Raw genomic sequence first — 23,836 nt, forward strand, 5'->3', positions numbered from 1 at the left:
AAACAAACGTTAATAGGATGTAGATTAAACATCTGTTGATTTACTACAAATATTTACCAACTTTGGTAAAGTGTAAAAAGCAGGGAGAACTTAGTGAGTGATTAATATATTCTATTCTATGAAAAACCGGAGCGCATTTTCCATTGGTATCCTTACTGCAAATTGTTTGAGACACTTTCCCAATACTCGTACCGATCCTACCTAAATTTAGCACACGGCTGGTCAGAAACTTTTTACGCCCTTTATCTTCTGTGTAGGCCAAAATAAATAATTTACAAACCAGTGCCACTATTGTTGTATATCTCCGTATATCATTACGTCTCACACTTTAGTGCACTAGAACGATTACACTGTTGCGCTCATAATGATTTCGTTTACTCCCAATAGAGATCATGTTAGCAGATAAGCATTATGTATTTAACGACTGCTATCACAGCCTGCCACCGTAGTGTAGAGTTGCAGGGGGTGGTCGCACACAAGCCAAGATTTTGCGTGTTCTATACGCTACCGTGGTGCAGACAACAGACGGGAAGCGGCCAACCCTTCTTAGAAAGACTATTGCATGATTTGTGTGACATGCACGATAATTTCACGTTTCGCGCTCTCGCACCACGTGTCGGGTGGAGTTCAGTGTACACAGTGTCCTACAACCTGTTCGACGAACGCAAACATCGACCTTCGTGCGGCCATTGGGCTGTTGTAGGTACATAACGATGTCATACTACTGACTAGGATGAATAAACAAACGTCGCCATGAATCAACCGCCGCGGCTGGACTTCGGCGCAGTATTGAATTTACCGTGGGACCATGAAGAGACAGTAAATCAATATCTCCGCCGTGAGTGACTTTCATACAAATGGATATGTGAAGAAAAAAAACGTGTTAACAAAATGTCATGGGATGCTCCTCTTCAAGTACGGCAATAGAAGAAGATATCGGTACTCCTGAGCGGCATGCTGCCAGAAACCGTTTAGGATTTTCGGAAGTAGCCTTCGAATTGCAGGATAGTGTTGCGAAGGTATGCAGAACCAATAACTCACCGTACGGAATGGAATTGGATTTTATTTAGCCTATTGGGAATTACAGATTGACGAAATTATCTCCCAAGCATATCAACGATTGGACGAACAGATATGCGCGCTTGAAAGTGCTTGTCCCGGACCACGGTTGTTGACGGCGGAAGCCTGGGTGGATCATCTGCAAACAAATATCGTGCGATCAAATGTTCAGGATGAAATTTTTCTACCCACAAATAAACTGGCACTCGAAGTAAAAGTTATCGGCATTCCGAATGGTATACCGAATGGATCTTCCAGTCCGACTGAGTTGCAATGTGCTACCGACGGGGATGCCAGAGACGATATCGCCAAGGTTCGTCGTGTATGTATTGTTTGTTCTATTTATTGGCCGCAGTATAGCGGAACACCTGTTTGATTGAATGAGACGATGACGGTGCATCTTTTAATACTTAAAACTACTTATGAACTCGTATTATCGAATATGTGACAGGATGCGAAACTGTAAGGTGTGTGAACATGAAGTATGTTCAGTGCGGACTACTGAAAGTTCGAGAAAAAATAACATGTTTTATATTTTCTTAGTGAGTAGTTTTCTTAAAAGCAAACATTTAATTTGTATTTGGTACAAATTACATCACTGCTTGTACTGAACCATTTACAGTCAACCAAAAAAGTATTCGGACAGCAGCGCATAAATTTTTCTTTTAGTAATTTTGCGCAGTATTTTTGCAAAGAATGGTAACACATATTTTTTAAAATAATGTTTAACTAAAGCATATTTAGATGCACAACAAAAATTCGGGGAAAAGCTTTCCGTTTTGAAGATAGAGTACATATAATTTGAATTGCTTAAAAATGCAGCCAAAAAAGTATTCGGACAGTTAACTATTAGTTGAAATAAATGTCCTTTCTCGCTCAACCACCACCTTGTAGGACCATTTACATTCTTGATGACCTGTTTTAACCCATTATGACCCAGCGTATGATATATCATACCTCGTCTTCAAAACCTGTTTACTACTGAATTTCAATAGTTAGCATTGTTAATATATCACTACAAGAGAGATAAGACATCAATCTGATGTGTGTGTGATATAATTTGTCAGTTTTTGTCATTTCATCTGTATTTTCAACAGTGCAAAGTTGTGACAAATGGCGGAAAAAAAGTTGAAAAAATGGCGAAAAAATGTTTGTCTCCAAAACGCATGAAAAAGTCTACATTTAGTGACGAAACATTACCTGACATGTAAATTAGTATTTATATGTAAAGTCTATCACAAAATTCGATAAGAAATCTGTAAAAAGCTTTGTGATTTGTTTGTTTGAAACTGAGCCAATAAAATATTTAACCTGCGATATTTTGGCCTTGAAAGCATTCCAAATGACGATTTTGCGTTTCCCGACACATTCGAGCCATAATATAATAGATTACAGAGTTTCACTTCATTTGGTCCAAATTTAGGTATACCCGGGTCATAATGGGTTAATCTGTTTAGGATAAAATTAATAATTTTTCAAATACCCCTCTGTGAATTGCTGACCATTTTTTTGCAAGAGCTCGGTTTAAGTCATTTTGATAAGAAATCAAATGATTTCTCATTATAGAAAGGAAATTATCTAAAAGGAAGTTCAAAAGGGTTAAAATCTGGACTGAATGCTGATGTTTCGATAGCGCTAGGACAATTGTATGGTGCCTACCGCTTACAATTATCGACGGTATGTTTAGATTCAACATCCCGGTACAATATGTATGTACCACACAATTACAATTTTGCTTTAATTTCACCTAAAATTGTTCAGATAATTGAGCTTACACTTAGTTCTATCCAAAAATATATATCTTTGCTACCTCGGAGCTTTCCATGCATCCTAACAAGGTATGACACTAACCGCATTGCTTGTTTACTTGCCCACGAGTGATTTTCCTCTTGTAATCCTTCTCTTTTAGTTATTCTTGCATAAGGGTTGGTGCTGTCGTACCTTGCTGGGGTGCATGGAAAGCTCCGAGATAGCAAAAATATATATTTTTGGATAGAACTAAGTGTAAGCTCAATTATCTGAACAATTTTAGGTGAAATTAAAGCAAAATTGTAATTGTGTGGTACATACATATTGTACCGGGATGTTGAATCTAAACATACCGTCGATAATTGTAAGCGGTAGGCACCATACAGTTGTCCTAGCGCTATCGAAACATCAGCATTCAGTCTAGATTTGAACCCTTTTGAACATCTTTTTAGATAATTTCATTTCTATAATGAGAAATCATTTGATTTCTTATCAAAATGACTTAAACCGAGCTCTTGCAAAAAAATGGTCAGCAATTCACAGAGGGGTATTTGAAAAATTATTAATTTTATCCTAAACAGATTAAAACAGGTCATCAAGAATGAAAATGGTCCTACAAGGTGATGGTTGAGCGAGAAAGGACATTTATTTCAACTAATAGTTAACTGTCCGAATACTCTTTTGGCTGCATTTTTAAGCAATTCAAATTATATGTACTCTATCTTCAAAACGGAAAGCTTTTCCCCGAATTTTTGTTGTGCATCTAAATATGCTTTAGTTAAACATTGTTTTAAAAAATATGTGTTACCATTCTTTGCAAAAATACTGCGCAAAATTACTAAAAGAAAAATTTATGCGCTGCTGTCCGAATACTTTTTTGGTTGACTGTATACCGCTGTTTAGTGGATAAAGATTACTCGGAATAACCAAAGTAATATTTCAGGTTGCTGTAACCAGCCTAATTTGCGTCAGCATGACAACATCTTATCCTGATAAATGATCTCATAATAAACCTCGTACATTTTGATACTGCACCTATATATAAGCAGTGTTTGTGATGCCGATTGTAGTATGCAACATGTAAACCGACTTTCTCTGATAGGTTTCGCCACTTTCAGAATAAAATCTTTAATTAAATATGTTTTATGAAATTTTTGCGAACAATTTGCCTATATAGACTACATTACGACAGGACGTAAAACCCGGTCATACGGCCTCTGAGAGACATGCGTTGATCGCTAATCGCTATTTCATCGAATGCTAACGTTTTTTGATATGCGACATGACATATACTACGGATGTTGAAATGTCCCTTTGTAGAAGCCGGTTCCGGATTCATAGTAACCTCCCAAATCCAGATGGCGTGTACCATGGATCGTAACCGCAGCAAAGTAACTGATATGATCACAGTCGTTGATTTGTTTTAAAAAATCCGCATGTTTAAAAAAAAACTTGGAAAATTCGACAAAGTTATTCAAAAAAGCCATGTCGTGATCGCCCAAGGAACACCGGAATAACTCCGGGAGAGGACTGGGCGATACTATATCGATACCGGCGATATCGATACTCGAAGGCCGAATTTCGATATATTTCATCGATACTTACGACGTCGTTATTATGCTAAATCGATAATTTCATCCCGATACTGTTTTGATAAAGCGGGATATGTAGCTGAAAAAATATAGGCTAAAACTAGGCCAGGAAACGCTCAAGAAAGCAATATTTTAAGGATTTTTCCTCGCGCTGTTTTCTTTTCAGGTATCTACTAAGCTTAATTCTCAAATTTACTATATTGGAATCGACTCTTATGCAAAACCTTGAACAATGTTACTTACATGTTTAACGCTTATTGAACAGTAAGTGCATGCGATACGCGATTTTCAGCAATTCAGAACTGACCAGAGAGCACAGAGAGTAGTATTGGGCGTTGACGGCATTAACAAAGACCTTCCAGAGAAGAGCTAGAACCGGAAAGGAGCAAATCCCGGCGGAACTCTGTAGGAATGGCCAAGAACCGCCAGTAACGACACATCACTGGATGATTTCAGAGGTTTGGGAGAGGGCTGTCGGACGAGGGGATTGAGGGTGTAGTTTGTCCTATCTACAGATAGGGCGATCGGATATATTGCTGTAATTACCGCAGCATAACGCTGGTCAAAGCCATCAACAGGATGGTCTCCCAGATTTTGTTGCGTTGTCTGTCCCTAGTGGCAGGAAAGTTCGTAGGGTAATACCAGGTGGGCTTTATGGAGGCCCGTGCTACTACGGATCAAATTTTTACTCTTCGGCAGGTCATCCAGATGTGTCGGGAGTACAACCCATCATATTTTTGTGGATTCCGGGGCAGTATACGATTCAGTCGAACGCGAACAGCTCTGGCAGGTGGTGCGGTTTTCCGTACACAGCGACGTGTCCGAAATAGAGCTGCACTGGAGCGAGTGACGTTGTGTTGCGTGCGTGTTTTGGGCGCACTTTCTTTGCTCTTTTTACTGTTTTTTATTCATTTTTATGAATCCCTGTTTTTTGCGTAGCATTTCCTAATCCCAGAATGCCGCCACAGAACAGAAGTGGAAGTCCGAACGATTCGGCGATCAAAACTGGTAATAGCGTCTTTTTTGTTTTTATTTTTCTTTGGGAAGGTTTTCGCATAGAAGCAAATAACAGCAATATAAGCAGAACGCTCGCTGCCAATCGCATAGCAGCTTTCACTGCATTCGTGTGCATTCGTATGCGTTCGTGTGTTTCCGTGGGAAAAAGTGATTCGTTACCGCCAGGTTCGCTAGTATCTGTAGAAAGTAGCATGTACGTGTTTGGATTTCTACTTCCACTTCTGTTCTGTGATGGGCCTTAAACAGTATCGATAAATCTAATATCGATGCTTCACGAACGATATATCGACGGTATCGAAAAAGCGGCGGATTTGATATTGATAATCAATTATCGACTTTCGGGAATTTTGACCAATCCTTTACCGGGACTATGTGACATACGGCCAATGTAAGAATTATGAAAATAAAAAAGAATTCCCAAATTTGGTGAAAGATTAAAAAGTTCCGGCAATTTTAGTAAATTTTTTGGTGCTAAAAATGATGTAGAATCTTAGTAGAATTAGTCGAATTTCTCATGAAAATTGCATATTTATGGCGAAAAAAGATTAATTTTATTCCAGCGGGATGCGATGATATGGACTTTTGCATCTCTTCATATCGATCCGGAATTCTCACACAGTGCTGGGTCCCATCCATTGCGATGAATCGATGCATCGTAGCCAAGATAAGTCTAGTTAGATTGCCCGGAAAACTGTTTTCGTACAAAATTTTTCATAGCTTTTGTCGGTTTACACTATCATATGCGGCTTTGGAATCAATGAACAGGTAATGTGTGGGGACTCGAAATTTGCGGTACTTCTGGAACCCTGTCCCAGGGTGAAGATATAGTCTACTGTAGACCGACTTTCCATGAAGCCGGCCTAATTACTTCTCATAAATCTATTGGCTTCTCGCGGCAGTCGATCAAAGATGATTTTGGTACAGCATGTGGGGAGTTTCGCGCAGTAGACCCTATAACATCTAGTACCACATCTACTACAGTGGCGGTAGAAAGGCAGAATATGGAGTCAGTTTCATAGTGTTGGGAAAGCAAAAGCAGCGAGCTTTTCGGAGAAGACCCGTAGATAAACATATATGTGTGTGTTGAGAATTAAGAGCAAATTCTTCAACTACAGCCTAACCAACGCATACGCACCGACAAATCATAAATCCGACGATGCTAAGGACGAGTTCTACGATAGACTCGAGAAGGCCTATGAAGAGCTTTGGGCACTCTTGACATCATCGAAGATGCAAACACACATATCGGAAAGGAGGAATTTTTCCGTCCTGTTACTGGAAGCCTTATGGCGAATTTATTTATTCAATCCGGATTGGAACTGGATTAATTTTTTGTGTTCATTTGCTCCTATCTGACAGATAAAATTCATCCAGTTCCAACCCGGACTGAATAAACAAATTCGCTACATATTAGTCTGGCTGATCTGGCGGTCATCTGTAGCACCTACTTTCCACGTGTAAATATTCGGAAACTCAGCTGGAGCTTAGATTATTAAAGTAGATACGCCACCCAACAAATATTTGTGTTGAATAACGACTTATCAAGCGCTTGTTACCCGGTAATTAGCTATACAACGGTTGAATAAGCTACTAAGTAAAATAATTGTTTGTTGGGCAGTCTTTGATTTCCTCATATTTGAGTAAAAAGTATGTCATCACCACTATCTACTGGCGGTAGGGGAACTAGCCTATCATAGTCTTTGTATCACCTTCTCATTTTACACAAGTGCTAGTGACAGATGATATAGTCAAATGTGTACCTATGAAAACGCTCTACGAACACAATGGCAGGTTAGTACACCCTGTTGCCATCAGAAGCTACTTTACTAACGATTAAATCTGCGAAGAGTGGCGGATCTGCTTCCTTTAATAATCTAAGGCCGGAGGCATTCAAATGAAGACTCTAGCTCTCAGATCGATCATGTCTTGATTGACGGTCGACACTTTTCGGATTTCATCGATGTAAGGTCTTTTCGAGGACCAACTATCGACTCTGATCACTGTAATCATATTAAGATTCGCGCAAGCTTGTCGAACGCGGTGAATGTTCACACTGAGAGGACGCTACGTTTCAACATCCAGCGGTTGACGGCAGATGGCGTGGCAGCCGAATACGTCAAAAAGGTTGATCAATGAATTGCAGAACAGTAGGATGAAAGGGAAGATATAAGTGGGTTGTGAGAAGAGACTAGAACTGGGCAAAAAAGAACCTACCGTCTAAAAAACGTGTGTACGGGGAGCACGAGCTCGCCAGCGTAGAGGAGAGATTCTCCGGCAACCACACACGACGTTTCTACAAAACGGTGAGGTGCAGAAATTTTACCATGCCTATTAGCGAATTTGTTTATTCAATCTGGGCTGGAATCGGATGAATTTTATCTGTCAGATAGGAGCAAATGAACACAAAAATTAATACAGTTCCAACCCGGATTGAATAAATAAATTCGCTATATGATGCGCAATGATAGAGTGCTGGCAACCTGCTCACTGACAAAACGACGGCAGCAGCCAGGTGGAAGGAGCACTTCCAAATATTGCTAGATGGAGAGGTATCCACGGAAATTTGCAGAAACATGATAAGAATTGTGGTCGATGGCCAAGCTGTGGAACCGCCAACACAAGAAGAGGTTAAGAAGGCAATCAGTGAGCTGAAAAACGGTAAGGCTGCTAGGAAGGACGGTATCCCGGCTGAACTTCTAAAAGCGGGAAACCAGCGGCTGTAGGAAGCAATCCACCGGATCATTGTCAGGATTTGGGAGGAATAACAAATGCCGGAGGAGTGGTTGGATGGCCTCATTTGCCCAATTTTTAAAAAAAGGGGCAGCTCCTCGAGTGTAAAAACTATCGTGGAATTACATTGCTCAATTCTGCCTATAAGGTGCTCTCGCGTATCCTGTTCTGCAGACTGAGACCATTAGCGGAGTCCTTCGTCGACGAGTACCAAGCTGGTTTACGCTGCACGATTCGCTGCACGACGGATTAGATGTTTATCCTGTGACAGTTACTAGACAAGTACAAGGAGTACAACTTGCATACGCATCATTTGTTTGTAGACCATAAAGCGGCGTACGATTCAGTAAAACGTAATACTGATAAAATACGTAAGGTCAGTGTGGGTGGTTCGGTTCACTTCTTATACTTTGCAGGCTGGACGACGATGATGACGGAATGATGAGAGACCTACGGCACAAAGCCTCTACCAAGGGCTACGTTTTTGACGTTTTTGAAGTTTTTGATACAATTTCCGCATATCATGGGAGCGTTACAACTACCCGAGTCACTGCAGTCGCGTTAGGCTATACCGTGGCGAGCGATGATATCCTTTGTTATTTACAACAAATTGTATTTGAAGTATCTTAACCATCACTCGATTGCGGTTTTTTTTCCTGTATGGACTCATCACTGCGACCAGTATAGTTGATCTATTGTGATATCGCTCAGGTGTTTGCTGTATGACCTGCACTGCATTTCTTTTTGCTATAATCACTATTGAATGAGCGATATCCTTATTAAATTTTATGCGTGCTTGTGTGTATTGGGGTTTACTCTTCCTTCAAAGCTTGATCTACTTATCCACTTATCCCTCACTGCCAGTACTATCCCATATTATAGCCGTCCCTGGCGAGGACTCATTCGTTCCTCTGACCAGTACACTTAACTATAGGAGGGACTTTTTGCACTTTCAAGAGGCTTCAGTAAGTAAATTTAGAATTCAACATGAAGGAAGGGTAAACGAGGAAGGGTGAATGTATGTTAACGTCAATAATGTCTGAAAAGTAGCAACCATCTTTTAAATAAAACGTGGTCAGTTCAGGATTCTGTCTGGTGGAATGATTTCCAGGTGCACCAATAGCGGAGGTTAAGCTGAAAAATGATTCTACGTATGCTCATGTTCTTGGAAACGGTGAAGTCGACAAGTCTTAGGTCGTTTTCGATCGATAGTTGATATGCGCTGAGCCGTCCAATCACACGGTTTGAATTACTCCTCCTAACCAACCTGAGTATTCTTGTCCCCGATGATGATCTTGACATGTTGTCTTGGGCAGTGGTCATATTCGCACTCCAACTAGGCAAAAAATTCCCCTTTGTCATTATCGGTACTTCCAAGGCGAAGACTGTCCACGTAAATGCTAATATTGAAGAATCGGTCACCATCCGCTATGCGAAAGCTGTTGTCTCATCTGTTTCTGCATTATAAGCTGCATGAAAGCTGTGCCCAATCGATCGCCGCTCCTCTGGTAGATAGTATCATCCCTCTATATGTATGTACTACCGTTCTCTTCCCTCATAACTCCTGCAGCTCTACATCGTTGCTTGCAATTCTTCACTTCTTTGGGATGCACATGGGTACTTCTGAGGAGATTTGGAGACCGACTGTTTCATGCTCCAAGCTTCCGATCCAATGTTCATTTACGTCGCCTGGGTCTTTGCCGATTATTCCAATCTGAATTATTACTTTGACGTTTTTGCTTCGTTTTAAGTAATGCCGGCTTGCAAGGCTGACGTCCAACCCTACTATATGACTGGAGTACCAACGTAGTGCTGCAGTTTTTGGTCCCGAACTCTATTAGGACCTGAGTAGAACCAAAACACTCCTTTCCGAAGAAGAAAGTCTGCTTTCCCTGCCAGCACTCAACCAACACGAATTGCCCTATTTTAGCTTCAATTGTTTTATAAGCATATTTTTTCGTTTAATACTACAATATATTAAATGTATTACAATAGGTCGAAAGTGCATATGAATAAGCAAGCTTCTGTACCTGTTAACTGAATTGCTTGAAATTTCCATTTTAGAGAAATGATCATCTTAACCAATCCAAATGTTCACAAATTTACAAATGTCCATTTCTATTTCTTTCCTCTGTAGCTAGCCCTAAAGATGGGCATTGCCCTGGATCCGACGAAAGCAGCCCTGCAGGAGGAGTTCATTGCACGTGTGTCACGTTCGGCAATGGAGTTCGAAGCGGAGAGCTTCACTGCGGACATGATTGAGCATGGACAACTTCGGGCGCTAAAATTACGCCAAAGTTTCAACCAGCTTAAGGCACTATATATCGAACTGGACAGTCTGATTGCATCCGTAAACAATGGAACCTACAGCTCGCTAATGGAGCAGCAACTGGATGGTGAGTTAGAAATTGCCCGTGAGGTACGTGATCGTTTGGGAGGTGTTTCCGAGCAATGGCGAACGACCAACCTAATGATGAGAGCTTCTGTCAAAGGGATGCAGCAAGCAGTTGAATTTTGGAATTATGTTGGAAAATCTCACCAGGCAGCAGAAAAAATTGGTTTTGCATTGGACTGTAGAACCGCTTGTCATGGTTCTCTGATGTCTTTGGAAGCAGCGTTAGCGGCTCTGCCGCAGGTGGAGATTCCTTTTATTACCTTTAGACAACAATCGGCAGTAAAGCATGCTCTAATATATATGCTAACGGATATGGCAAATCCGTCACGATATCAACACACGAAACTTGTTTTGGAGGGATTTTTATGCAACTTGGAGAAGTCAGTCCGATGGGTTTACGAAACCTACCGAGCAACTTTAAAAAAGGATCTTAGCGAAGCCGATCAGTCAGTAACGTTGATAGCTACAAAGCTTCGCGAGTTAAGAAAACAATACATTAGCCAACGAATGGGACCTAAGATTTATGTGCGACCTGTTTTACGAAAATTGAATGAACGATGAAGATATTATAACATATTTATAAAATCATTTATTTACAATAATAAAACAGTTAAAACAACGCAGTGAGATTTATTCATCGTTTTTTGTGATCTGCAACGTCCGATGCTCTTTTGCGTTTTTCAATTCATAATCGTCCACACAGCGGACAGGTTTGTACAGTGAGCGAACCCACGGTGTTAGCAGTACCTCCGGAACAGGTTCAGTTTGACCACCTGTCATGTAGCTTATAACGGTTCCGGAGAAAACGGCAATAATCGTGCCCAATGCCGAATAGTACATAAAGCCTAGCCGGAACAGCCACGGTACTTCGGAGTTGTCATGCCCTTCGGCGTCGACGTAGAATGTACTGGTTGCCGTTCTGAAATTGAGTTGTTTTTAAAACGTTTTTCTCATTTTCTTAGAGTAGGTATTTTATTGAATTCCAACATTCTAATTGTTACATGCTTACCCTGTGGAATTGAAACCAAGACAACCATCATATCTCAACGGTAAACTCGGATATTTTAAATTTCCTTGCAAAATTTCCAATTGAGCTCCAGCAGCAATGAAACACAGTGATGCCAGCGAAATTATTGCTCCCCAGTAGGCTCCCTGGCGGGGAAAATAAGCGTCAAATAATTTTTTTTAAATGCAGGCACAAAAAGCACTTACTTTTGCATTTATTTTCGGGGAAAACATCCCCAGAAAGAAAATTCCCAGCAGCGTCCCAGACGTTACGCCGGACACTGAAATGGCTAAACTGAAAACACTTCCCAGCTTCTCTACAACGTAAACCAGCAGTAAACAGATGACCCCGATCACCACAACCATCGATTTGATAACGGAACTAGCCAATTTTTCTTTAAAGTTGAATCGTGGCTTCACGAAGTCGTCATAAATCGTTCCCGATAGAGTATTTAAAATGGTGGACATCGACGACAGGGCTGCGGAAAATACACCCACTACGAACAATCCGGGAAGACCGGGAATCCGGCGAGCCACGTCCAGTACGTAGTAGGGAAAAATTTGGTCATTCTTTTTAACAAGACCCGAGTGGACTGGATCACAGTCATGATATTTACTGAATACCAGCAGTCCATTGTAAACGGAACATAGTTTGACCAAAATGTGACCAACACCGAATATCCAAACGGCTCTGTAATCGTAAGAATTCATGTTAATGTTTTTCAATTCCTCTAAACTATATTTTTGGTAATTGTTACTTCTTCGCACTTGATATGTCCGGTACTGTGAGAAATCGTTGAACACATTCTGGTGTGACGCCAATATTTGAAATCCACATGGAAGTTAAGCCTACGGATACTAACCAAAAGGATGATCGCAGTGAAGGATCGGGGTCCATGCTGGATGAAAATCATTTTATAAAATAAGAAAAAGTGATATGTAAATGTTTGTGGTTATGTTCATACTTAAACCAGATCAGCCTCCCTCCAGCGTCGGCAATTTTAAATATGTTGATGAAGCCTCCCAACTGTAGTGTTCCCAGTGTCATGACAACTAATAGTGCCAAAATCATACTGCCGAATTGAAGTGTATCTGTCCATATCACTGCCCTGAATCGAAATTAGAAACATAAAAGGTAAGATTATTCGTTATGCTCACTACGCTACTATCAATTCAGACCGTATGCCTCCGAAGGTGGTGTAAAAAATACAAATACAGCAAATGGCGGGCGTGATGATATGTAAGTTTATACCAGTAACTGTAAATAGACGATTATTGGAACAGTCGACGGAGAAAACTGATTATTGAGGATTATTTTGGCAGACTTACCTTGACTAAATGCTATTGCCGGAGTGTAGATTAACACCGGTACGTTCAGCAAGCAGTACAGCATAAATAGAAAGCTAGCCAGACGACGCACCGTTTTATCGAACCTTTGCTCCAGGTACGCATAGCACGAGGTCGATTGTAGCTCGTAGAACACCGGCAGAAATACGTACACCATGAATATCGTTACTATCAAACCGGATATGGAACATGCCCAATACTGGATTCCGTAGCGGTACATTTCCGCCGGAACGCCCAACATGGTGACGGCAGAAATGTGGCTGAGGAGAAAAGACAGACACCATTAGATGCACAACTAAGTTTTCTTTGTTTGTTTTTTTATGAAAAAGTAAGTTTATTGTCGAAAATAGTTTCAAATCAATCACTAAAATATCGTCCATGCTGCTAGGTAACGAGTTGGGCAACGTGAGACTGAGCGTTGTCATGCTGTACAATCACTTTTCGTGCCTCACTACTCGTATAATGACCGTCTTTCGCGCAGTTCTCAGCTCAATTAATTGAATTCCAAGATGGCAGCCCCATTACGAAATTGCCATGGGATATCAAAATAATCATCGGGAATATAAACATCCAGGCCGATAGGACGGTTGTATATAGACAGATTGATAGAGCCCCGAAGCTATCCTCAGGCAAATAGACAATCCGTCAACTGCCAGGAACTGTGCTCGGATACTGTAAAGAAAATAGAAGTCAAAGGAGAGGGAAAACCGTCAGGCAAGAGTTAATTAACTCCGAATGCACAAAATGGCCTATTTACAAGCATTTTGACTGCATAACTATTGTATATTAGTAAGCAACATTCTTCTTGTCGATAATAAACTGGAAATAAGCATTGTTAGCATTATAAGAGCGATAGCAGTAAAGTAGCTTTTGAGTAGTAAATAAGGTGACCTAAATGCTAACTGGCTTGCATATGAATAGCATAGGCAATACTTATTGGTTACCTTGGTGAGATAGTCAAACATCCAGAAATAGGGGAGATATCTTGAAGAACTAGAATAACTATTCACGAATTCTATGAAAAGTGCAAGTTTCGTAACTTAACATGTGATAAGAACTAGGAAGTAAACCTGAATACAAAGGAGGTCGAGGAAAACACGAAATTTCGCGAGTTCTCGCACAGCTTTAGTAGCGTCCCTGCTTTCGATGTCGAGGAGATTCGGTGAGAAATTGGACAGCTGACAGAAGTTGCAAAGGTTTGACTTCCGGCAGAACTCTATAAACATGGTCAAGAACCGCTGGTAATAGCCCTTCATTGCATAATATCCAAAATCATAATCACAACTTCCAATTACAATTCCAAGATCATATTATAAATTTCAAGAGAATAAGAAATAGTCGCGAGAAAAGAAGGAATAAGCAGTTTGCCTATCCCCAGAGAAGTCGTTTTTTTAACGAGTAGGAAAATCTGCTCAGCACCTTAGAAGATACAGTACTATCAGACACCTGAGAAGATAACTCAGGGAGTGGGGTTTGGTATCCCGACCCCCCTAATGGGGCGTGAATCTCCAGCCTCAATCCCCCCTAGCATCACCTTATCGGTATTACTTCAGGGAGGGGCTTAACGCACCCTCTTAGATAAATACTGGACTATGGTAGTTAGGCTGTTTATTCGCCGTTGATCGGCTCTCCAGCGGTTTTGTAGCTCAAGTACAATCTGGGTAGCAGCCGCATTGGACGATCCCCAGACGTCCGAGCGAGAACACATCCTTTAGACTAAGTTATCCGGAGTAGTTATCCGGTCCGCTCACTGCCATCATGTTGCTTCTCGCGCCCGCGAAACGAGGGCATATGAAGAAAGCATGTTCTGCAGTTTCCTCAATATCCACGCATTCGGGACATGCGGGGGACTCCGCATGCCCAAACTTGTGCAGATACTGTTTAAAACAACCATGCCCTGACATAATCTGTGTCAGGTGGAAGTTGACTTCGCCGTGGCGCCTGTTGACCCACCCGGATAGTTCCGGGATAAGTCGGTGTATCCACTGGCCCTTTGTGGAATCAGAGCATGCCCGCTGCCATGTGGTCATCGAGGCCGATCTTGTGGTACTCCGTATGCCTCTAGTTACACGTTGGTTGAAGCACTCCACGTCCTCACTGATGATGATGCCAATAGGCATCATACCTGCTAAGACGCAGATTGCGTCATATGAAACTGTGCGATACGCACTCTCAAGCACATGAGACGATAGGTACTTTCCAGTTTACCTAGGTAGCATTTGGTTCCTAACGCCGATGACCACACCGGTCCGCCATACCTAAGTATGGACTGGACCACGTTGGCTAAAAGCCTTCGCTTGCTGCCATATACCGCAGAGCTATTAGACATCATACGAGACAATGCCGAAATAGCTGTGGAAGCCACAGCAGGCATAGTCGACGTGGCTCCCGAACTTGAGCTTGTCGTTGACCACGACTCCCAGGAGTTTTAAGGACCGCGTTAACGAAATAGTGCAGTTCCCGGCGCAGATATTTGCTTGCTGCACTAACTTGCGGTTGTTCACCACGATAACCTCCGTTTTATGATGCGCAAGCTCCAGTTTCCTGGAGCGCATTCAATCTTCGACAATGCTTATAGAGTGGACAGCCGTCAACTCAACCTCTCTGATAGATTCACCGTAGACTTCCAAGGTGATATCGTCCGCAAAGCCGACAATCACCACCCCTACCGGGAACTTTAACTTCAACACCTCGTCATACATAACGTTCCACAACACCGGGCCCAGTATGGAACCATGCGGAACCCCTGCGGTGATTGGAACGCACTTTCTCCTCTGTCTTGTAGCATAGCAGACGATTCTGGAAATAATGTTCCAGAATCCTGTACAGCGACACCCGCACTTGGACATTCTGAAGCGAATTGGCTATGGAGTACTAACTAGCGCTATTGAACGCATTTCTCACGTCGAGCGTGACAATTTCGCAATAGCGGATAACTGTCCTCTTGCGCTATAGCACATAGGAGTATTTGAGCCGAAAAGTTGGTCAAAAGTATTATTAATCATTTTTGTTAGAGTAAACAAGCGGTAATGAGTGAAAAATAGTATCATTAGTTCTATGAAGTAATTTTTTATGGAATTATGTTTGTATCTACCTAGTAGTGTAGCACAATTTTTCTGATATTGCTTTTCTGTAGTTGAAGAATGGAAACTTTTTTAGAAATTGTCTGAATAAAGGGAGAGATATATATGAGAGAGAGGTAAGATAGATAGAGAGAGAGATGAGAGGGAGAGAGGTGAGAAAGACAGGTGTGTATTAGAGAGAGAGAGGTAAGAAAGAGGGATGTGTGTGAGAGAGAGATGTGTGGTGTGTGGAGAGTTGTGGAGAGTGAGAGAGTGAGGGAGAGTGAGTGAGTGAGAGAGAGAGGTGAGATCTGAAACACTTGCCCTCGTTTTCTGCGCATGCTTCTCTCTCGGTCCATTATTGAATCCCTTCGATGGGTGACCCTCCGGAAATTATCACAGGAAAACCTAATCCAGATCCAGCATGTACTTATTCTTCTTACAAAACAGGACTTTTGACTGATAATACGCTTATCGAATGAATTACGTAATAAAGAGACTCAAAGCATGCGCAAATTTGATAGAAATTAAAGAAATTTGGCGAATTTCTCTTCTAATACCTAAAATTTCTTGTTCAATTACTTTATAGAGCATTCCTCTGGTGTCTCACAAGCACAATGACATAAAATTTATCTTTCAAATGCTTGAAATTACATGATAGTATAATTTATCATAAGAAAAATGCTGCAAAATTGAATATTTCATCATTTAGTAAAAAGTTTTTATTTCATGAAATTGCAAAAAGTTGCAAAAATTTAACTTACAACGTTCTTCCTGGGACTCTAAGCTATCAAATGGCATCAAAGATTGTGATGAGAAAAGGTGAGAACATAAACAAATATCACTTTAAAGTAGTAACATATTTGTGTTAATTTGCTATAATAAATACTGCTCGCTTGTTATCATTATATTCATTGAAATCTAAAGTCTATATCAACAAATAATTGTAAAATCTTTGAGATTCAAAAGCCTTTTTACAGCCGGTCGATAGGATGTATATAACCTTAGAAATGTGAAAGGCAACATCCTTACCTACATGAGCGAAAATATATGGCGCATTTTTATTCGAAGTTTGACAGCTCTATGCAAGATGTAAACAAGACAAATGGTTTCAAAATTAACGTTACATTGTGTGATAGGTATCTGGAAAGACAGCGAGGTTTAATTGGAGGGGATTGAACGAGTTTCAACTTTCCTCATTTTGGCCAGCTTTTTGGTCCAAATACTCCTCTGTGGCTGGATTACCACCTTGGCTGTCTTAGTGACAGACAAGATGGCATCCACCGTAGATTTGCTTCTTCGGAAGCCGAATTGGTTCCTTGACAGGCCGTTTGTACCCTCAGTATACTGTACGAGTCTGTTAAGGATAACCTTCTCCAGCTGGCAGTATCTAGCAGACAAATAAGCCTATATGACGAGAGGACACCCGGAGGTTTTCCCGACTTCGGCAATAGGACCAGGTTCTGTTGCTTCCATTTGTCCGGAAAGTGGCCATCTTCCAGGCATCTACTCATTACTGCTCCGAATAATTCGGGAGCCTCCGAAATAGCCGCTTTAATGGCCAAATTCGCGATTCCGTCTGGTCCCGGTGCCTTGTTCATCTTTAGGGATTTAGCTATCTGAATGAGTTCCTCGTTCGTAACCGTCGCTTCCTCCCCGACCTCTAAACCGCTGTCGCCCACGTTACTTTGGAAGCTCGACTGAGAGGCCGACCATCCTACGGTATGGTCTGAGATACTGGAACGTCGGCCGTGGGACGACTCAACGGCCTGGGGCCAGGGCCTTGCGGAAAAAGGCCTCAATGATCCGCTCCAGCATCTCTGGCGATTGCTTTACGGGCACCATCATGCCTTGGTCTTTGCCATTACGACCCTGTAGGCATCACCCTACGAGTTCGCATTGGCACTACCACATAACCTTTCAAATCAGGCTCGTTTATTAGCTTTTATCCCACTCTTAAACGCTGCGTGTGCAGCAACTAGTGCTACTTGACATTGTGCCCCGCTTTCGTCGGAACGAGCTCTTAGCATAATTCTCCTCGCACGAAAGCACACTCCGCGGAGTTCCGCAATTTCATCTGTCCACCAGTAAGCCAGTGACCTCCCATACCTAGGTCGACCTTTCCTAGGCATGGTAGCGTCACACGCTCGCGACAGTACCTTAACCAAATGATCAGCGTTCGGATCGGGCATACCGCGAACAGCGTACTCTCTTCGGATCGCTTCGGAGCATAACAGCTGCAGTAGAACACTCCACCCACTTTGGCAACCGCAAATCCCTCGTCTGCAGTTGACACAACCTCTTGAACCAGGAACCTGCTTGTCGTTCATATAGCCGCCGTCCCGGACCTATCCGAGACCCAGTTATCGTTTCCGGCAGGGATGCGGTATGGGTTCGAGATGATGGCAATGTCCGTCAACGACTCAGTAACTGCTTGGTACAACAGCTGCTGGGCCGCGTGGCAGTGATTTAAGTTTAGTTGCGTTACCTGCACTACGCCCGTATTTTAGTCGCCGGTGCGCCTGCCGAGCACTTTGGGCCTCCTGTTGTGTACTTAGCGTCCCGTTGGCCGGTACATATCAGGCACTTAGGCGGCCCAGTAGAGTCCCTCGCTATATGTCCCGTACCGACACATCTCCTATACAGGTGGCTTCGGTCTGGCCCCTTACAGCTCCAAGTCTTGTGCCCTCTCTCGAAGCACCGGAAGCAGGCCTCCGGCTGCTGGAACACGCTCAGTGGGCATACGGACCATCCCACCTTCAGCTTGGCCACTTTCAGGGTTGCATTTCCATCTACCAGTGGAAGTCTTATAGTTTCTACTTGGGTTCCCGCCGGGACCCTGGTGCAGACGAACCACGTTACATTGCTCCTTGAGAGCTCGTGCTAGTTCGCCTGCTTCAGTGATCTCGTCCAGGTTTTTAAGCTGGAGAGTCATCTCGGGCGTTAGTGTGCGGATCTGTACGCTATCGCCAATGCCCTTTTCTGCCAACACTTTGTAAGCAGAACCCTTTTCAGTGGCATTCTTATTGAGCTCAAGGATCATGTCGCCTGTGCGAGAGCGGCGAATACTCCGCACATCCGCGCCAACACCCTTCAACTGATCAATTCCTCTCATGGCCTTCAAAACTTCCGAACATTTCGGCCCCTCAGTTTTGAGGATAAGGGCATCGTCTTTGCTCTTCTTTTTTTATGGCCACTTTCGGTGGAGCTCGATCCTCCTCTTTCTTCCTGGCCCACTGGTTGTCGGACGCTAACAGCGTCTTGTTACCCTCAGTGGGTTTTTCGGTTGGTTTACTATCCCTTTACGATCAGGCGCTTCTTCGGGCCCGTGGGGGTTTCTTCCCCTGGGGACTGCCTTGCGCGTTTGGTGGATACCGGAACTTCTGGACTGTTCTTCATTAAACGTCGCTGGTCAAACACAAGATTTTGGCATAAAAGAATCAGCACAGGGGGTTGACAAAAGAGGGAGATGGTCTCTTACAAGGGGAAAGAAAGGTTCAAATGGGTAAAGGGGCGCGTTTCAATTGGAATGATAGCAGTTGTACAAGTTGTTAGATTTCTGAAAGGGGGGATAGCGTGGCCATTAACAAAGTGAAGGTTCAAAAACGGTTTTTGTCCATTTATAGGGATTACCGGGAAGAAGCCAGATTTACAAGTGGCTGGGGGACAAAATGAGGGAAACTGACCAAGAGAATAGACACATTATAATGAAAAACGGGTTTTGTTTTTTTTGCATTATGAGAAATTTCTTTACAATAATAGATGTACAAGTGATTGAGAGGCAAAAGGGTCCCGAGTAAAATCGGGTAATCAGCTAGTACTACACTAAATACGAAATATACCAAGGAATTAACGAAGGGCAACTCAGCGTAGGCAATATTTAACTTTGTTCGAAAGCCCAGGAAAACTGGGAGATCCTCGTTGCCTGGATAGCACATAATCATATATCAGCAATTATGAAATCGAATCAAAATTTTCGGTTCGAAAACACTTGACAAATACATATTTGTCAAGAATAAAATATATTGCGACATTTTCCCCTATTTAGACTACCACGATTTACACGATTATCACAGTCGAATCTCGCCCACGATTTCGCTCTAGGAAAATGAAGTGGAAAAGAAGGGAAGGAAGGAACATGAAGTCCGACTTATAAGTTGATTAAGCTAAACGCCACTCTAGTGTCAGATTAACAGTGCAAAATGCGGTATGTTTCATTAAATGATTATCACAGTAGTTTAAATAGTTATAAGAAGGGCAATACATAGTAGAATTAAATTGGATAAGTTTTCTTTTTCTTTAATTTCCAGGAAAATTTTCCGACATTTGGAAGGAATATTATATTTTTCCAGTATATGAATTTGGCGACTGTATTAACGCTAGGAATTATCGAGGAATCTCCAGCCATTTCGCGGCTTCTAAACTGTTCGAGATAATTGTGAGCGATATACACTCAAGTCTCTTTTTACACGGTTTATTTTTATGATTTTTGAATTACCGCGGTTTTTTTATGACGATATTTGAATTACCACGGCTTTTTTTACACCATTTTTCGAAATAACGCGGTTTTTTACATCATTTTTCGAACTAACACGGTTTTTTCAGCGATTTTTAAATTCGAGTGACTTTTTAGGTTATTTTTGAACTAACGCGGTTTATTTCGACGATTTTTGAATTAACGTGGTTTTTTAACAAAATTTTTCGAATTGATGCGGTTTTTTTACAAAATTTTTGAATTAACGCGATTTTTTTTAAACAATTTTTTGCACGGCACGTATCCCCCGTGTTAAAAAAGACTTGATTACACTCAAGTTCCACTGTTCCACACTAAGAACTATATTTCAAGGGTACAATACAGTCTCATGCCTGGGAGTTCTGTTTGCACTAATTTGACTGAGTTTACATCGATGTGTTATGATGATGTAATCTATACTGACTTGAAAGCGCCTTTCGATCGAATTGACCATGCACTACTATTACGAAAACTGTCTCGACTTGGTGCTTCCTAACAAATGGTTGAATGGCTGAACTCATACCTCAGTGGGAGGGTGCTTCGTATAGAACCCGGATGCAGTTTTTCATCGGTTTTTAACGATAAGTTTGAAGTTACTCAAGGCAGCAACATGGGACCTCCGCTTTTCTTGCTGTTTTTAATGATGTTGTGTTACTGCTGGGTGTTGGCAGCAAGTTAGTATGCGCTAATGATCTAAAATTGTTTGCTTCGATAGAAAATACAGACGAAGACGACTCCAGCTGATTGAAAGATTTGCTTGGCTCATTTACTGGCTGGTGCAAACGGAACTAGCTCATTGTAAGCCTAGCCTAATGTGAAGTTATGAGTTTTCACCATATTATGTATGTTGTATTCACCGCATTGAAAGTATGTTCAAATTTACATTTACATAGTTTTATCACCAAAACTGTTATTAAAATGATTGTAACTTTAAGAAAAGTTTCAGGAAACTACTATTAGCTTTGGAGACTGATTGCACAAATTGATCACTTCAAATACATGCTGTATACTCACGTTGCAGTTAGCGACATGGCCACTGGAAATACTTTCATCTGCCTGCTCCCCAGCAGATACTCGGCTGTATTATCTTGTTTTTGCTTGGCAAAAAATCCGTAGTAAATTCCAATCACTGCCGATAGGAGCATCATTGTGCAGAATATAACATAATCGAATGTAGTGAACCATACTTTTGTATGGACGATTTCTTCCGCTGGCATTTCCAGACTCATTCTAACAAAAACTAGAGTTCTCTCGAATAAAATAAAAACAATCTGAACAACACTGATTCGATCTCGTCCACTGCTATGTAAGTCCCTTCTCACAAGTTCGGTTTTATCAATTGCACGCGCTGCATAGTTCACCGCTATCTAACCAATCAACACGCATGACTTCTTAGCCCGTACAATACTTAATCAAGATTATTTTTAAACTGGATAACCGAGATGCTCGGCCTAGTCAGTGGCGGCTGTGGACGCGACAAACCGACTGCGATGCTCGACACCTCCGAGACCGTGCACGATAGTTTCAGCCCTTCCGTCAACGGTCGACTGATTTAAATTTCGTTGTGGTCGCAGCTGAGAGTTATATTTTTATAGAATCACAATGGGAACCGTTTGTCGAGGGGCAATAAAAGGAGATTTGTGCTGACTGTCCCACTACCTAGAGTGAGGCTGTTGTTAAGCTTTCACCTGTTGGTAGACTGTCCGGTGTGTGCCTTTTTCTACATGTTTGTTTTTTGAATAGCTGCAATGAGAACTTGATAAGGGATTATCCATTCATTGCACCTTTCACTTAGCAGGACGTTTTATCTGCCTATGAGGAGACAAACGGTGGATACTCCCAGTTTTTGGGATAGGTTACTACATTCAGGCTTGGCATGTTAATATTATTTTGGTACATAGGAACACGGAGAATAAAAATGTAGTTTCAACCATATTTATGGTTGTTTTACGCACAAATAAAAATTTCGTTTTGTTTCAATCTGAAATATATGATTGAAATGAAAATATTTATTGTTATATCAATCTTAACTTCAAATTTGAAAATACTTTACTTTTAATTCAAAACTGTTATTTTCTTGATTCAAACAGAATCTCGTTTTGAAACAACAATATTTTCAGGTTGTTATAAAAATATTTTTTTGAGGCTTAAAGCAACAATAATTTTGTTTGAAACAAACTGGAGCTTTTTCGCTCCGTGAATATGGTGAATGTCACATGCATGTTTACTATTACGGTTGCGTCTGTTAGTATTTGATTGTTTGGATACACTACAGGAAAATGAAAAGTGTAACAATAGAACACGCCAAGCAGACCTGGCGTGATGGTTAGTCTACAAATTTGTACACATTAAACACTGAAGATAGTCGAGAAGCTTTTTACCAGGTGGTGGAAAATTTCTTATCGCCATTTAACGGGTGACAACTAAAATTTTGGAATTTTTTTGAGGCCCCTATACTCAACAACAAATGAGCTCAGAGAGAAATGGGAGTATGTATGTGTTAGCTCTCTCTCCTTCTCTCCTCTTTTTGTCAATATTTTTTGTTTTGTTTATGCTTGCCTTGTTTTGCTTAAAATGTCGTCGAAACAAGAAGCATTTCGGTGGCGCGTTGTACACTTCTACGAACTGCCACAGAAATCTCGGCAAAAAATATACGGTACAACATTTAAAAAGCGAATATGTTGCAGCTTCGACTGTTTACTATATCCTATGATGCCCAACGACTATTTGCAAGCAAGGTAGTAGAAGACCAGCCAGTGGACCGCAGGAGGACATCATTCTCTTTCTCGAGCCTTCAAAAACAAGCCCTCTGGTTTGGCTATCAATTAAGATGTGCCAGACGAATGTTTGAAGAAAATTTTGATCCCGTTTCTACAAAAACATCATGCAGATGGACAAGACGTGTTTTGGTCGGATAGAGCATCGCTGCATTATGCCAAAAAATTACAATCGTTCCTGAATATCAATTCGATCCCATTTGTACTTAAAAACCACGACCCGAAAAATCTGTCTCAATGCGCCCAATCGAAAATTTCTTCGGGATTTGAGCTCCTTGGTGTACAGAAATAACTGGTGGTAAAATTACAAAATTTTAGTTGTCACCTGTTAGCTCATAGAGAAATTGTGACAATCATTGTGAAAGACTATCTACGTTCGTGTCGTAGAAATATTTTTCCAAAATGGATATGTACAAAAAGTGTAATAATTTATGTTCAGTTTTATTGAATTAGGAACTAGCAAAAAATCAGACCTTACATATAGTTTGTCTTAACAAAACAAATGCTCTTGACAATTTTCAAATTTCCATATTTTATTATGAGTCTAACGGTAACAGGTACCAATATTTGAGCATCATTAAATTATTCAA

General features: G+C 41.4%; 2 protein-coding genes across 2 annotated transcripts; one reads left to right on the forward strand and one right to left on the reverse strand.

Moving 5' to 3' along the window:
- The first annotated feature begins 207 nt into the window (after positions 1-207).
- On the forward strand, positions 208-11,103 carry LOC128742050 (uncharacterized). The gene is made up of 3 exons (XM_053838242.1): positions 208-1,019; positions 1,088-1,381; positions 10,285-11,103. The coding sequence occupies exons 1-3, from the start codon at positions 897-899 to the stop codon at positions 11,101-11,103; spliced, it is 1,236 nt and encodes a 411-aa protein (XP_053694217.1). The 5' UTR covers positions 208-896.
- A 68-nt stretch (positions 11,104-11,171) lies between these two features.
- Positions 11,172-21,887, reverse strand: LOC128743585 (sodium-coupled monocarboxylate transporter 1-like). Its single transcript, XM_053840184.1, has 8 exons — positions 21,484-21,887; positions 12,877-13,154; positions 12,727-12,805; positions 12,513-12,656; positions 12,306-12,446; positions 11,755-12,238; positions 11,552-11,694; positions 11,172-11,461 (listed from the first exon to the last, which is right to left on the reverse strand). Exons 1-8 carry the CDS (start codon positions 21,696-21,698, stop codon positions 11,173-11,175), a joined length of 1,773 nt encoding a protein of 590 aa, XP_053696159.1. The 5' UTR covers positions 21,699-21,887; the 3' UTR covers position 11,172.
- Positions 21,888-23,836: the final 1,949 nt, after the last annotated feature.

The sequence above is a fragment of the Sabethes cyaneus genome, chromosome 3 (genome assembly GCF_943734655.1).
Source record: "Sabethes cyaneus chromosome 3, idSabCyanKW18_F2, whole genome shotgun sequence".
Classification (NCBI taxonomy): domain Eukaryota; kingdom Metazoa; phylum Arthropoda; class Insecta; order Diptera; family Culicidae; genus Sabethes; species Sabethes cyaneus.